General features: G+C 35.4%; 2 protein-coding genes across 3 annotated transcripts in view; one reads left to right on the top strand and one right to left on the bottom strand.

Annotated features, from left to right (window-relative positions):
* The first annotated feature begins 3,212 nt into the window (after positions 1 to 3,212).
* PMCH (pro-melanin concentrating hormone) lies at positions 3,213 to 6,264 on the top strand. The gene is made up of 3 exons (XM_006141399.3): positions 3,213 to 5,339; positions 5,678 to 5,876; positions 6,172 to 6,264. The coding sequence occupies exons 1-3, from the start codon at positions 5,094 to 5,096 to the stop codon at positions 6,219 to 6,221; spliced, it is 495 nt and encodes a 164-aa protein (XP_006141461.1). The 5' UTR covers positions 3,213 to 5,093; the 3' UTR covers positions 6,222 to 6,264.
* A 299-nt stretch (positions 6,265 to 6,563) lies between these two features.
* PARPBP (PARP1 binding protein) overlaps positions 6,564 to 17,294 on the bottom strand; it is an 82,517-nt gene continuing 71,786 nt past the window's right edge. For both annotated transcript variants that reach the window (XM_006141398.3, XM_027775744.1), the window contains exons 10-11: positions 7,439 to 7,574; positions 6,564 to 6,938 (exon numbers count right to left, since the gene is read on the bottom strand). In XM_006141398.3, the coding sequence (XP_006141460.1) occupies positions 6,598 to 6,938; positions 7,439 to 7,574 (477 nt within the window). In that variant the 3' untranslated portion in view covers positions 6,564 to 6,597. The remainder of the gene's footprint in view (positions 6,939 to 7,438; positions 7,575 to 17,294) is intronic.

Genomic DNA, 17,294 nt, shown 5'->3' with positions numbered 1-17,294 from the left:
ATTCCAATGGAATGAAGAAATTAGAGAAAAGATTTCATATTAACTGTTCCCCATAGGAGCTGCTTTCTTCCTCTCTCTCTCTCTCTCTCTCAAGTGCACATGTCCCTGGACAATCCTCCACAAAAAAAAAAAAAGAAAAGAAAAGAAAAAAAAGATAAGGAAACTCTAAGAGCAAAGAAGTAAGAGGACTTTAATCTTTTTATAAATAACTCAGAAAAAATGCCTATTATGATTTAAATTATCCCCAAAAGAATCAGCAACTATGACCATCTCTGATAAAATATACTTAAACAAAATGAACAAATTTACAACAATGCAAATTTCTAAAACAAACAAAACAGAGAAGCTGAACGTTCCTATAGCTACTGAGTAAAGCAAATTGATATTTAAAAACAAAAACAAAAATTCACCACAAAACACCAAGCCCAAATATTAATAGTTTAACAGAAGAGTAAAGAAAAAGAATAGACTTTGCTCCCAATTCATTTTTTTAAAGAGTTATTTTATTTAACTTTATTTATTTATTATTTTAATTTGATCAGAGGGGGCTGCCAGGTCTGGGACTCGAACCACAATTGGCCATGTGGGGAGTCCAGCACCCTTAACCACCACACCACCTGCCGCCCGCCCGCCCCATCCCAATTCATTTTATGAAGTTAATTAGACAAGGTCAATATAAGAAAGGGAAATTACAGATTAATTTTAGTCATGATAATAATGTAAAATGTACTAAATCAAATATTACCCAATTAAATACAATACTATAAAGATTGATTTTCATGATCACATAGATAGCTTAACATTACACAAATCTGTTAATTTAGTTTACTAAAGACTGAATTAGAAATGGCATGATTATCTCAATATATGCAGAAAAGGCATTCAAGAAATAAGAGAACATCCTACACTTAATAAAGTATACATGTAAGAAATCTAAGTCCAACATCATGCTCAGTGGTGAAACATTAAATCATCTGGATCAGCTGCAGTGGGGCAGCAATACTGCGCTATCTGCAACAATGGATCTCTATGGAAAATCGATGGCTCGGCTTCTTGGTCGATCTAAATACCCACACACATGTGCACTTGTCAGTGATCTTGGCTGGTCGGGAAGACTGGGGCAGGGATTGTAGCTTGAGACCCTATTAAAGGTGTCTTTTTTCTATTTCTTATGCTCATGAAATAAAGAAACACACTTAAAATCCCTACTACAAAGATGTCTATGATCTCCATTTCCAATAGTAACTAAAGGTTTTTGCCAGTGCATATCAACACAAAGAAAACACACACACAATACAGATGGACTTATAGGAGGAAATAACATGCTCTTATCTTATTTTTATCAACAGTCTTCATCAAAACCCCCCAAATCCATAGATTATAAACTATTAGAATTACAGTTTAGAAAAATTTTATATTAACACATCACAAAAAAAAACCCCACAAACTGTATGTGTATTGCATGTGCATATACCAGCAATATTAGAAAAGGTCATTTTTAAAAAGATATCATTTGCCTTTTACCATTTACAGCAATCAACAATAAGAAATTTGATTTTAATTGTGTCACAAAGAATTATAATTTTGTCAACAAAAACATGCAAGACCTTTATGGAGGAAACAATAAAATATTAAAAATTTAAACAGGTACTTGGCCCAGCCATGGTGGCATAGGCTACCGAGCACTGCTGCACGATATTGGGATCACATGAAAAGTCCCCAGTTTAAAGCCCTGGTAGACCTGAATACCCTAGTCATACTCACAAACCCACCAACATTCCTGGCTGGCTGAAAAACTAGGGGTGAACAGGTGGGATGTGTGATGTGGTGTAACCCTGTCAAGCATATCCTTCACATGAAAGAAATAAATGGTTTTGTTTTCTTTTTTTAAAGATGAAAAGAAGACATACGGACCAGCAGATGGCATACCAGTTATGTTGCTAGACTCCCATGTAGTCGACTACAGTTCGAGCCCTGAACCCAGCAGCTTAAAACTCACACTGGGCGTGTGTGTGTACACCCAAAATTCTGAGAGGAGAATGGAGGAGAGGGGATTATGGTGTGACCATCCCCGCTGGGGAATGATTTCTTGCTTTCTCTCTGTCTCTCTGGCGAGTGCACACACCCTATAGCAAAAATTTCCTCTAAAAAAATAGATCTAAATGAACACAGAGAAAGGAAGTACCATAGAGAAATACTATATCCATGAATTATAAGATAAATTACTTTAAGGGTGTCACTTGTTCTCCAGAACTAATCTATAGAACCAATGTAATTGCCTTAAAAATCCCATCAGGTTTTACCACAGAAACTAAAAAATTGATTTTAAGGTTTACATGGAAAGGGACCAGCAGTTAGCGTAATGGCTATGTCGCTGGACTCCCACGTAGTTGACTGTGGTTTGCGTCCTGGACCCAGTGGCTTAAAACTCACGCCGGGCGCGTGTGCGTGTGTGCCCAAGATCCCAAGAGGCGCGTGGAGGAGAAGGGATTGCGCCGTGGCCATCCCCCCTGGGTGGTGATTTCTCGCTTTCTATCTCTCTGTCTCTCTCTGCCTGTCTGGCTAGTGCATGCGCCCTATAGCAAAAACCTCTTAAAAAAAAAAAATAAAGATTTACATGGAAAAGAAATGGCCAAGAATAGTCAAAGAACTGATGTAGAAGAAAAACTGGTATGTGAATAGAAGATGAGGAAACCTGACCTATCAGATACTGAAAATTATTTTAAAGTTATATTAATTTAGACTGTAGATTTGACAGAGGAATAAAGAATTCAGAATAGGTTCCACACATACATAGACACCTGATATACTAAAGAAATGGCATTGAAGATTAATGGGCCAAGGTAAATTATTCAACAGATGTATATGGACACCAGAAAATTTATATTTTTATCTTATACACAAAATTCCAGATGAATCAGGTATTTAAATGTGAAGCTCAAAATATGTAAAGTTTTAGAAGAAAATATACAGAAATATGTTATTTTTAAAAAACATATTAATAAAGTATTATTCATAAAGAAAAAGAAAGAAAATTAATATTAAAATTAAGCAGTTTCGCAGAGGTCAGCAAGTGGCATGGCTTAGGTGGCTGGATCCCTTATAGCTGACTCTGTAGTGTGAGTCCTGAACCTGGTGACTTGAAAATCACACCTTACTGAGAGGAGATTGCAGCCTCCTTGGGGGAGCGATTTTTTTACTTTCCCTCTCTCTCTGTCTCTCTGTTAACCACATAGTCGCTACAGCAAAAATTAAGACAAAACAAAACAAAAATATAACAAAATTAGGAAGCTTGGTTTACCAAGATACCACAAAGAATTAAAAAGACAAGTCACAAACTGAGAGAAAATAATTGCAACATATACAACAAGTAATTAATATCCAGAATATATGAGATAGGAACTCTCATGCATCAGTTAGAAAAAGGATAAGCCAATAGAAAAATAGATCAGGGCCAGCCTGTGGCCTAGTGGCTAGGGAAGAAAGAGCCCACATGGTCAACCATTCTGTTCTGAATTCCAATCCCAGAGGCTTCAAAACACACTAGGTTGAGGCAGCCCATGGCATGGTGGTTACATGAGCTGGATCCCACAAGGACAAATGCATGGTTCATATACCAGACATGGCAGCTTGAAAATCATGCACTTGTATGTGCATGCCCCAAAATCACAAAAGATGGGGGAAATGGAAAAGGGATTGCAGCATGACCATTCTCCATAAAGGGTGCTTTCTCACTTTCCCTCTCTTTCTGTCTCTCTCCGGTGAGCACTGGTACCCCTTGGCAAATTATAATACAAACAGACGAATACACCAGGTATACGTACTGGCATGCCCCAAATCAAAACAGGATGGAAAGATAGAGAAGAAGGGAATATGTGTGACCATGCCCTGTTAGGATATGTTTTCACCCATCCCCCACAATCTCTGGTGACATCTGCCTTCTGGCAAAATTGTTTAAAAATAGAAAAGAAAAATGGACCAAAATGAAAGGCATTTTATATAAGAGGAAAGATAAATGGCTTATAAACATATAGAAAACCCCTTGACCTCTCTGGTAACTACAGAAATACAAACTAAAAAAACTATGAAATTACCCAAGTATTGCCTAGGGCAGGGGTAAATGGAAATTCTCACACCCTACTGGTGGGAGTATAAATTGTTTACTACTATTCCAGAATACATTTTCACATTAGTATAAATGAACATACACCTTTTCCATGACTCACCAAATTCCATACCTACTGTAGTAATATACTCTAGAAAAACTCTTGCATATATGTAGCAGAAGACATATACAAGAATGTATCTTTTGCTCACTGGGATTAGAATTAGAAATTATCTCTGAATGAGTGATTAAAAATCATGCAGTATACATTCATCATCCAAAATTAATACTTATAGAGCACATAAGGATTCTTCTCATGGACTTTTTATCCATTAATTATTAAATTCATTAATAAATATCAGTATTATAATTTTGTAAATGAAGAGATAAAATACACCTGACAGGTCGACTTTAAATATAGTGTGGCTTTTTGTTCACATTGACAAGCAGATGTACTTTCATCACCAAAGACAATATTAAGTAATTCTTTTAAAAAATACTTTTTTGGAGATTATTTCAATTTATTCAGGATTAAAAAGGAAATAAAACTCTTATCCTTATCATCTTTGAATAAAATAACTTGAGTCTTAATATCTTCTTAATCAGAAATACACAGAAGGAAACAATAATATAGTGAGAGTTTGATGTCCTGTGGTCTTCCTTAATAACAACTCATTTTCAAGAGACTATAATCTACTCAATAAAAAGTATTCTACCAGGAATCTTAATCAGATTCTGAGAAAATTCACAATCAAAATAAACAACTTGCCACTAAATCCAAAACAATGAGGTATTAGCAGCTACACAAAAGGTTAGCCTCAATCTGATGAGTCATTTCTAAAATGATGAAAGTATAAGTCTCTGAAGTGTTTTCTATTCAAACTGGAATATATATAAAGGTAGGAAATCATTTACCAAGCAGATTGACGAGAAATTTTGCTTCGTTTTACTCTTCCATTTTTGACTCTATGCAAATCACAAACTAAGAATGGCAAAAATGGGTCTCTCTTCCTACAAATTAATATTAACTTTTTCTTTATTTTCTCAAGGTATTTTACTTTCAGCCTCCAAGTCCATAAGGAATTTAGAAGATGACATGGTTTTTAACACATTTAGGCTGGGAAAAGCCTTTCAAAAGGAAGATACTGCAGAAAAATCAGTTGTTGCTCCTTCCCTGGAACAATATAAAAATGATGAGAGCAGTTTCATGGAAGAGGAAAACAAAAATTCAAAGGTAAGTGACAATGTGACTTGTCATTTATTTAGATGGAAAACTAAGTAACTTTTATAGATCTTCTGAAAAGCTGATACTTTACAAATAGAAGTACATGCAATGGTCACAATATGCATTTGAACACTGATGAAATTTCATACATGCCAGGTAGTTTTTCCATACTAGAAAGCACCTCTTACCTGTAAGGTCTTTTCCCAATAAACTTGTATATAAGGCATTTTCAGAGTCAAAAATAGTATAGAGTATATTTGAAGTGATCAGTAAAAATATTATGCAACTGTATGATAGTTTCACTCCTAATAAGACAGCTAAAAGACAAATCAACCTTCTCTTTACAGAATGCAGGCTCCAAACATAATTTCTTAAATCATGGTCTGCCACTGAATCTGGCTATAAAACCTTATCTTGCACTTAAAGGATCTGTAGCTTTCCCAGCTGAGAATGGAGTTCAGAATACTGAATCAACACAAGAAAAGAGAGAAATTGGGGATGAAGAAAACTCAGCTAAATTTCCTATAGGAAGGAGAGATTTTGACAGTGAGTAGTCTTTTTAAAATTTAATTCTGACATATTTATACCATAAAAGAGAACTTTCAGTTTAACTGAATTTCGACCCAATTATAACAAAATCAAATCAAAAAATTTTTTAAATGCTTAATGGCAATTATATTAATTAACCCCTGACAAAAATGTGAAATTAAAAAGCACTGAATTTGTTATTGTGATTTCAGTTTACTTAGAATTAGTTACAATAGATCCACTTCTTTTTTCTTAATAAATCTTATGTGGTAATTATAGTCCCTTGTACAATCTAAAGTTGTTTTTCCTTTAGTGCTCAGGTGTATGCTGGGAAGAGTCTACCGACCTTGTTGGCAAGTCTGATACCTGTTGGTCCACATCATCTTTTCCGAAGAAAACAAAATCATTTAACTGCCGATGGGAAAACAAGCCCCTGATATTTCTGTAATTTATGTATTATTTTAAATGTCTGTTTTTCTTTTTTTTTTAAAGTAGTGTTAAAATATATTAATTGCCTAAGTGAAATGTTCTTTCTGTGCATTAAACTTTGTGAAAATCTGCATAATTATGACTGACTAGTATTTCTGAGCAATGCTTAACATACTAATCTTACATGTATTCTAGCCTAAAAAAATAAAGCATGATAATTTATTTATACTTCAATCTCATAAAAATTAAGTATATGCCTTTGGTGAATGGGCTTATATATACATAACTCTAAAACACATAAAAGACAAATTTACAGTCTAAAAAACTGAGTTAACTTTGTCTGGCCAGTAATCAACTTGTCCTTGGTGGTGTACTTACTGCCTTTAGTTACTATGGCTAGTTTGCCATCTGACTTATTCTGTGAATTGTTTGATGTTTTAGGTATTTTAACATTGTTATGTAGATGTGGTTCATTTCCATTATCACAGAGAATATGTTCACCACCCAAATCCACCTGTTTCCTTTTTGAGCTTTTATTTCCTGTCTGACTACTTCGTTTTCTTGATGCTTTTTGATTTTTATGTCTGTCCAGATGAGCATTTCCAGAACTCATTCCAACTGTTGATCTTCCAACAGATGAATTTATGTCCTCTGTAATGTAAGATGAAAAGGGGATAAAAGTTATATAACATTTATTGTTATAATTCCTCAGAATTTTACAATAAACTTTAAAAATAGCTAAAGAACATATAAAAAAGTCCTGATTTATAATAAAATAATGCTATAAATTATGTGATTAACAAACATAGCTACATTACTATCTCATTACTTTTCATTTTACCATACCACCTCTTATCCCTACCAATAAATATCTGCTCAAATGTATAACATTTCATTCTTAAACAAAAATGCATAACATTTCATTCTTAAACAAATGTTATAAAATATTTCTTATACACATTTAGTTAAATCAGACTGTATCCCATCTTCTCCATAAATTTGTACTTAGAGTTAACTTTAAAATAAACTCAGATCTTTAAAAATATAAACCTTTACATTTTGTAGTACTTTGCAAAAACAATCTAATTTTACTTAAAACCAGTTAGTAGACTAGAATTAAATTGTTTAATTGCTCAAGTAAGATCGCTTACCAGAAAGGTCATTTTCCACATGAAGAACATGCAAAGGCTTTGATGCTGAATTAACATTATCCCATATATTTTTGCTTATCGTAAAGTCATCTTTATAAGTACAAGCAAACTGGGATCTAATTAAAGTTTGCTTCATCTGGTAACAGAAAGCAAGAAGAAAATATGCAATTTACTCTTTTTTGATTTACTTCTTCATCTGGATACACACTCTACAGTAATAAATGTATTATAAAAATGTTCCCTTAAAAATTCCATTATTCACTGGGAACTTTTAACCTTTAATGTTTCTTAGTTTACAAACTCATTCATTGCTATAGCTAGCATTTTTGTTCTTTTTAGCAATACTGACTTTTGGTACATTTTTGATACTTTTTGTAATGAGGCATTGGAAAAGTCATGACTTATTTTTCTGTTTTTCTATGCAAAATTCATCATGACTTTTCTGATGACCCAATAGTTATTTTTAAAAATCAACTTTAGGGGACCAGCAAATGGTGTAATGGTTACATCACTTGACTCCCACATAGTCAACCACTGTTCGAGTCCCAGACCCAAGTGGCTTCAAATTCACCCTGGTGTGTATGCATGCGTGCCCAAAATTCCAAGAGGAGAATGGAGGAGAAAGGACTGTGGCATGACCATACTTCCTAGAGGGTGATTTCTTGCCTTCTGTCTCTCTGTCACCGATGAGTGCACGTCCCCTATAGCAAAAAAATCTCTCTCTAAAAAAAAAACAAAGTCAACTTTAAACACTGTTAACCTTTGTTACACATTCCTGTGTCTGGACCACTATGAAGAGTTAGTTTTATTATAAGTGAGACAATAATTTATATAATATACACAGTCATAGAAAAATACTAATTCTTCATCTCAAGAAAATACACACTGCCCAGCTCTTTTGGAAAATAGCATATGGAATTCAAACAATGAAAGGAATTAGGGAAGAGAGAAATGCTGACAAAAAGAAAAGAGAGCTCAAAGAAACAAAAACAGAAAATTAGCAAATAAATAAACTCTAAGATAAAACAAAATGGTGTTGGAAAGGCATTATTCCTTGGTTAACTTTAATATTTAGGAAAAGAAGGAAGATGATGCAAATATATCATTGTAGGAAGAGATGACCAAGTAATATAGAAGTCAAAAATTATAAATATACTCCTGTATTTATATTCAAACACCAAATTAGAGAACCTATAAAAATAGGAGAAAATTAGAAAAATTAATTTAATTCTTAGAGATTGAAAATAATGCCAAAAAAGTAGTTATAAAAATGTATTTGCAAACAGAACCAGTGAGCTACTTTAGGGATACAATTAAATTCAGAACAAAGCCTACAAAGATAATGCAAATTTCAAAAACTATACTTAATGTGTAATACAAATTTAGTTAGAATGGGGAGATTTCTCCAAATTAGAAATCCCCTCAACAAATTTCAAATAATGACTCAATAAAGAGAATGTCAAACAACTCAAAAATTTAATACTTCAAAGTATAACTACATTATGCTGAGCATTATTTATGGAGTACTTATTAATATATGACACAAAATCTAATACATGAGATGAAAGCGACTTGGGAGGCATTAGCCTCCCGGTATGAAATGTGCATCAACACAAATTCATGTTATATATTCACAGAGATCGGTGCATTAATCCACTCAGATATTTGCAAAAATTGAAATGTACTATGGATTAGAAAAAAATTAGTTTCCTATCCAGCTGCTTCACAAAAGCAAGTTTTCTTAGGATGACAAGTTTTTTTTTATTCCTGACTAATGGTATCTGTGAGATCACCTATGTCCCAGATCACTAAAAAGCATGTTTTGGGAACCAGCAGTTAGTGTAATGGCTATGTAGCTGGACTCCCATGTAGTCGACCGCGGTTCGTGTCCCAGACCTGGTGGCTTAAAACTCACGCCGGGCGTGTGTGCATGCGTGCCCAAGATCCCCAGAGGAGAATGGAAGAGAAGGGATTGCGGCATGACCATCCCACCTGGGGGGGTGATTTCTCACTTTCTGTCTTTATGTCTCTCTCTGTCTGGTGAGCGCACCCACCCTATAGCGAAAACCTCTCCAAAAAAAAAACCAAAAACCTAAAAAGCATGTTTCATGTGCTTACATGAAGCACCAGACAATAAAAGGTTATTGTTATCTTCCATTTAAACACAAAAATGCACAAATTTTTAAAATATTATAAAAATGTTTAAGATCAAAAAACCTTATTTTAGAGATACTACTGGCACCATAGCCTAGTGATTATGGGAGCCAGATCCAATAGGTCTGAGCACAGTTTAAATGCTGCCCCTGGTGGGTTGAAAAACAACCTGGACATGTACGTATTTGTGCCCCAAATACTGACAGAATGGGAAAAGAAAGAGAAGGAGCTGCAGCATGACAACACCCTGTTGTGTGTGGGGAGGAGTGCTTTCTCCCTCTGTCTCATTCTGTTGCCCTCTCAGTCTCTCCATCTGTCTCTAGTGAGTGCATATGCCCTCTGGTAATTAAAAATATTTTTTTTTTAAAAAAGGGAAACAGATGGGACCAGTAAAAGAAGTAATGGTTACGTCTTTGGACTCCCACATGGCCGACCGTGGTTTGAGTTCCATACCTAGTGGCTTGAAACTCACTCGGGTGAGTGTGCATACGTGCCCCCAAATCCCAAGAGGTGAATGAAGGAGAAGGGATCGCAGCATGGCCATCTCCTCAGGGAGTGATTTCTCACTTTCTGTCTCTTTGTCTCTCTCTCTCTGTATCACCAAGGAGTGCACGTGCCCTATAGCAAAAATCTCTCTTTAAAAAAAAAAGGGAGGTGGGGCAGAATAGCCGTTTGATAATAAATTAGACTACAAGTTATTACTGTCATGAATCCCTACAAATGCAACTCCTATTACATAGTTTCCTCCATAAGATGCCCTAAAGTATAACTGAAGATTTTAAGTTTTCTGGACTTTATTTATCTAATGAATAGAGAATTAAGGCAATTAAAGAAGCACTTAAAATAAATCTTATTAATAAAATGAACTCTATATCATGTTACATGATATCATTACAGTAGTAACATTCTCCATGAACTTCTATTTCCATCTGCAAAACTAGTATTAACTGTTGACATTTTCTTTTCACACATTTTAAAAAATTTTACCAGTTATTGCTTATAGATAATCATAAATGTATTGCTTATAAAGAGTGTGACAAAATCATGCTGGCAAACAGATGCTGAGGGGCTCTGTGAGTACCCAGATTGCAATGGCATCGATAAGTGGCTTGGGAGTCATTAGCCTCCCAGTATAAACTGCTCATCAGCACCATCCATAAAACACTCTAAAATACAAAAAAAAAAAAAAAAAAAAAAAAAAAAAAATAAATTTAAAAAAGCAATTACATTATTCAGTACAGACACCAATGTTTTCTCAATCTCATCTCATGTTTAGCACCAATAAAAATTTCTTTAAAAAGCTTTGGCATTTTCATTAATTTCTAACATACAATCTAAGTATGTTTGCTATGTAAATACAACCACAAAACAAGTGCCACAGCTCTCCTTAGAATTAGAGTTCCTCTCTTCATGCTGCCCTAGAGAGAAATTCTGGAGCCCCTAGGGACCACAGAACAATTACAAGGCAATGGATACAGAAAGTACTTAAAATAGATGCAGGTGGGAAAGGAAAATAATTAACCACTCTATTTACCATTAAAATATTATTTATAAACATTTCAAAACATGAGGAAGAAACAGAATTATATGGTAAACTTGGAATACTTATGTCTAAAAAGAAATAATTGAGAACAAATACATTGAAGGATTTTCTTTTTATAAATTATTATGTGTGCTTTTTTTTTCCCCTGCCCTATACAGTAGGCTCCTTTTTACCATTTACTACTTACTGAGTTCCAACTATGTGATTGGCACAAAGCATACTAAAGAGATTACTAGGATGACTTTTATAATCACAAAGACATTCTACTTATAAAATCTGCTGTTGACACACAGCTGGGAGGAATAACGAATAAATTGGATAACACAATCAAGATTGAAAAGATTTCAGAAAGCTAGAGCCATAAGTAGAAAATAATAAGATGAAAATGGATGGGGATAAACAAAGTCCTATATTTAAATTCAAAACTATCAACTACGGATGTACAAGATGAGGAGAACCTGACTTAAAAACAACATCTGAAAAATATGTAGAGATTTTAGTTGATCATGAACTTGAATGGAGTCAACAGTGTGATGGCCAGCTGTGAACATAGCACAAAAAGACAAGATAATATGATGGGAAAATCAGATTTTCACTGGTCCTGTTAATTATTTACTAGGTAATCTGGCTAAATCACTACACTACTCATAAATATACACCTGAGAATAATACTTATTTCACAAAATTATCAGAAAAATATGAAGTAAAAATATAAAAGGGCTATATAAATTCCAGAGATAAATGTAGATACTATGTAGTTGTTATTGAAATGACATATATGAAGAGGGTATCCCTATAGAATAATATCTGTTGAATTAGGTCTCTCAGAATAAAGCCAATTTTAAAATAAGTCTAGGAATGCAGCTCATAAACTTAAAATCAATGTCTTCATTTTAATTATTAAAATAATGCAAGCTACATTGTATATTTTTAACTTAAAAAAGATTGCTTTTCCTTTGTTCATAAAAGTTGAATTTTTTTGCACAAGATTAGTGGCTACATGGAATTGAGATTACTTCCTGCTGCAAATCTTCCAAATCTCTCTGTGTATTTGATTTGGAATCACAAATAAGCAAAACAATTCCCTCTTGAAAGTGCTTTTGAAGTACTAAACAACTAAGAATAATGTCCAGATTCATACATGGCTGTTAAAATAATTTTATGTTCAAGTCACATGAGAGAAACGGATTGAAAGTTTTCCTTTGTAGAGTGATTTCCCCCCTTTGGAAAGATTTCTATCCACAGTAAAATTGCAATGAACTTCAGACTTGCCAAGAATTGGAAAAGTCCTTTTGCCACAAGCTCTTTTTAAATTGAAATTATTAGTAGGTTCCCAGTTTGAGGAAAATAGTACTTCACATAGGAAAGCCTGACTCCACTTAAATTAAGATGAATGAGTCAAAACATTAAAAAGTCACAGACCTCTCAGAGTTAGCTGTATTAAGAAAATAAAAGTTCTAAGCCCCCATTATAGTGATAAATATATTAATACATTTGAAAAAGGAAATTATTGAATATGCCTATTCTATATGTAACTAAAAATGTTCTAAATTTACCTTTTAATTCTTACATTACTATATTTTCAAAGGACAGACTTGGTATCCTTATGGCATATTGAATTGTGGATCTATCAAATAACCTATTGCTTCATCAGTAAAATTCTATTTACTTTGCTAAATAGGAAAAAAATGTTTTTGACCTTAATAGTAGCATTACCTTTTTTTGATCCCCTCTTTATAACTACTACATTTTTATTTACTCTTTGGTGATAACATCAACTTCAAAGTATGAATCTGAATACAAATCCTTGTTCTGTTTATGGTCTGGAAAATGATACCTTCTCAAGTTGAGTAAGGCCCCAGGCCTGAAGGCACAGGCAGCAGCACACTAATCTCTGTGCTGGAAGTCACATGGCCAACTGCAGGTTCAAATCTCAAGTCAACCTAAAACACACTGGGTGTGTGTACACCCAAAACCTTGACTGATTAGAGGACTATGAGAAGGGGATCGCAGCATAATGAAATGCTGTTTATGGTCTCTCTCTATATATATAAAGAAATAAAAGAAGGTTAAAAATAACTTAGAATTAAGCAAGAATTCATTGAGATCAGAAAAAAAAAAAAAAAAAAAAACAAGGCCAGTATAAATACTTGACACTTAGTAGGTACTCAATAAATCCTAACCCGATTACTTCAGCCTAAACAAATTCAGTTTTAGTCCAGTTTCCTACAAACATTGCTTTTTCATTCTAAGGAAAAATGCTGCTCACTCCCATGAAGTCTTTGCTTAATGTCACCTTCTCAAAAAGAATCCTATTTATCATCCTATTGAAAACCAGAACACACAGAAAGGAACACACTCTCTTTACTCCTCCTCACCAGTTTTATTTCACTTCACAGCACTGATAATATACTACTTCTTTGTTTTGTTTATTGTCTGCTTTCCACAACTAAAATATAAACTCTGTGAACAATAAAACCCTTAGAATTCGGCCACTGGTTCCCACTCTGGCTCTCCTTTCCCCATAGGGTAGGGAGTCCACAAGTCCTCAGACATGTCCACCAGGAGACCAGGACCTTCCTTTATCTCCTTGGGAGATAAAGGTAGTGGGAACGGCAATTGGCTAGCACTAGTCTATTCCTCTAGGCTAAAAGTGAACTGATTATGGCATGGGTGATGGGAGGTTAGGTATATATGCCTCTTGGTAAAGTGTCTTTCAGAGTTGAAGTGGGTTTAGAAGTAGGCTAGGCCCTTTTTCTTAATACATTTTTTTGGTAAGATTTTTGCCATAGGGCACATGCACTTGTTGGAGAGTGACAGAGACAGAGGTTAAAGTGAGAAATCACTCCACAGGGGGATGCTACATCACAATCCCTTCCCTCTGGTTCTACCCTCAGGATTGTGGACATGCACACATGTGCCCAGGGGGTGTTTCAAGCTGTTGGGTCTGGAACTAAAACTATGGAAGTCAGCCATGTGGGATCTAGCACCTTAAATGCCATGCCACCTGCTGGCCCCCTATTAATAATCTTGTACCTTGTGCCCCAGAAATATCTGAGGATGCCTGTCCTTTGGCCAGAGTGTTTTGTCTGCTTTGTTCATCGATTTATCTCTGGTGCCTGGAACAGATCCTGATATGAATGAGGTGCTAAGTACATGTTCACTGGATGAATTAATTAATGAAGTAAAAACTTTAACAGACAATAACATATGTGTGCAAATAGAAGCTATGAAGAAACAGAAATCACGAATAAGCAAAAGCTTGTAGGTAGAAAATGATGTACAGAATAGTCTACTCTCTTTAACAAGAGTAAGGAAACCACAAGACACAGAAATGAGAAAAGCAGACTTGTAAAGAACAGCTAAATCACCCTACAGACAAAAGCTTCGAGGTAAAAAAACATGTAGAGTAAACTCTACTGTGCACAACAGAGTAAGGAAACCAACTGGTACAGAAACAAGACAGAAATACACTTGCTGAGAAAAGCTAATTCTTATTTAAATACAGACAACCACACAGCTGAAGTCCTTAAACTGCTTTATATCTACCACTCACCTTTGAGTTCTTAAATTTCACCTCTCAGATTTTCATTCACATATCCTTTCAAACAATAACCCTGTTCCTTAAAAATCACAAAGGCACACTTTTCTTAACCTTATTCCCATTATTTATTCACTGTTATTTTGTAGTTAACCCAACACACATTCTTTTTACACCAGCAAGGTAATCTAACATTTCAGAAGGTGGTTTGCTGAGCCTGATATGCTGTTCTTTCTGCCTATCCAAATCCTAATTATTCTAATCTCTTGTGGTGAGAACACCATTCCTCTCTTCATTTTTTCTACTTAACGTGGGTCTCTAGTCATACCATTTTTTAAAAATTTGCTAGAGTATGCTTGTGCTTACCAGAGAAAGGCAGAGAGGGAAAGTGTGAATGCACCACCCGGGGGGATGGCCATGCCACAATCCCTTCTCCTCCATTCTTCTCTAGGGAATTCAGAGACACACACACACACACACACACACACACACACACACACACACACACACCTGGCATGTTTTTCGAGCAGCTAGGTCCAGGACTCAAACTGCCCAGTTGGCTATGTGGAATCCAGCACCTTAACAATACAAAAGCAGCTGGTCCTGGTTATTGCATTTATGTATATCTTTAATCTATTATAATTACACTGTTTAATACACTACCCATGTGTGGTTAATTCATAAAATTAACTAAAATTTAAAATCCAGTTCCATGGCCAGCCCCATAGCCTAGAAGTTAAGAGAGCTAGATCCCAAATGGCTGACCATCCATGGGAATTCCAACCCTGGGGGCTGGAGGAGCACACAGATCACATGTGTAAGTTGCCTAAGGTCCTGACTGGAATGGAAAAAGTAGAAGAGAAGATTACAGCATGTCCACTCCCATAGGGAGTTTCTCTCTCTCTCTGGCAAGGGCACAAGCTCATAACAATAATCCTCAACTGCAGTGGCCTTGTTTCAGGTGCTCAATAGCCACATATAATTGGCTAGTGCTTACAGTAATAGACAGTACATATACAGAACATTTCTATCACTGCAATGTTGTTTGGACACCACTGCTCTAGAACAGCTTCCATATGTTTGGAACCCATACACTGCTTTATATTATTAAAGGAAACCCTACGTTTGTTCCCCCTGTCTTCTAACTGACAGCTAATCTGATGTAAAAGAACCAACTGAACTGTGGAAAAAAGTATTATCAACTTATTTCCAAAATTATTTCCACTTTATTTTCTCCTGTCATTGCAGGACTCCAGTTAGGCATATATTTGACTTGTTCTCTGTGTCCTGTTCTTCTACTTAAGTTTTATTTATTCTTCATTCTGTCTTTGCTCCAGTTTAAAGATTTCACAAATGACCCATCTTTAAGTGCATTTTTCTGTCTAATACTATGACTGGTCTGGTATTAAACCAAACTATTAAGTTTTTAACTTTAGATAATGTTTTTATAGTTCTGTGGTATCTATTTGGTTCTGATTTATAGATATTAATTTTCTTTTGGAATTTTCTCATTTTTCATTCATTGTGTCCATCTTTTCTTCTAATTACTTTTACATGTTATTTTTTTAAATTCCTTATCAGCTAATTCCAATACCTGGATCATTTGTGAGTCTGCCTCTATTATTAATATTTTCTCTTTATTAAAGGGTAAAATTTCCTATCTTTTCTCGTGCCCAGTATATTTTATTTCATACTAGATATTACATATAAAGGAACTGAAGAGGCTCCCAGATGCTCTCTTCCATCAAGAAGGAGTCTCCCAAACTCTGATAGGCAGATACAGTGAAGTACTGTACTGTGTGAAGTACTGTCAGGGACAGAGCTGGGTTTCAGTTTCCATAACTTGCATTTGACTTCTGATTCTTACTTCTTCCTCAAGTAGGTTCTCTCAGGCTTCCAACTGAGAGCCTTGGGAGAATCTTTATCACCTTTGGCCTAATAGTCTGAGATTATATAATAGTCTGGATATTTATTCTTTCGGGGGTTTTCTTTTTTCTTTTGTTTTGGAAAGGTTTTTGCTGTAGGGCACGTGCACTCGCCAGAAAGACAGAGAGAGACAGAGAAACAGAAAGCAAGAAATCACCCCCCAGGAGGGATGGCCACGCTGCAATCCCTTCTCTTCCATTCTCCTCTCGGGATCTTGGGCACACACGCATACACGCCCGGCGTGAGTTTAAGCCACTGGGTCCAGAACTCCAACCGCGGTCCACCACATGGGAGTCCAGCGACATAGCTATTATGCCAACTGCTGGTCCCTCTTTCGGGGGTTTTCATGTTGTACTCTTTGGTCTCCCATTCCATGTCATTTCCAAATACGGCAAATAGCTTGTAAAAAAGGAGACCAGCCATCTGTTTTTGGCAGGTTCCACTCATGCAGAGCCATGTCTTCTAACTATCTTTGGCACGCACGCACACCCGCCCGGCGTGAATTTTAAGCCACCAGGTCCAAGATGCGTACCGTGGTCGACTACATGGGACTCCAGAGACATAGCCATTACGCTAACTGCTGGTCCCCCTCAATGAAGTTTCTTTACCAGGACCAACAGCAATCCTTAATTCATACCTCAAATCAGCAATAATGGCAGGGAAAAAAAAAACATAAAAATAGACTGCTCACA

The sequence above is a fragment of the Tupaia chinensis genome, unplaced genomic scaffold, assembly GCF_000334495.1.
Source record: "Tupaia chinensis unplaced genomic scaffold, TupChi_1.0 Scaffold000054_1, whole genome shotgun sequence".
Taxonomy (NCBI): Eukaryota; Metazoa; Chordata; class Mammalia; order Scandentia; family Tupaiidae; genus Tupaia; species Tupaia belangeri.
The sequence above is the reverse complement of the archived record's forward strand: the minus strand, read 5'-3'. Positions and strand labels throughout refer to the sequence as shown.

Excerpts from the sequence above, each read along its gene's own strand:
- PMCH (XM_006141399.3), top strand. The coding sequence starts at position 5,094 with ATGGCAAAAATGGGTCTCTCTTCCTACAAATTAATATTAACTTTTTCT. Across the intron at positions 5,340-5,677 it reads AGGAAAACAAAAATTCAAAG|AATGCAGGCTCCAAACATAA; the intron begins GTAAGTGACAAT and ends TTCTCTTTACAG. Across the intron at positions 5,877-6,171 it reads AGGAAGGAGAGATTTTGACA|TGCTCAGGTGTATGCTGGGA; the intron begins GTGAGTAGTCTT and ends TTTTTCCTTTAG.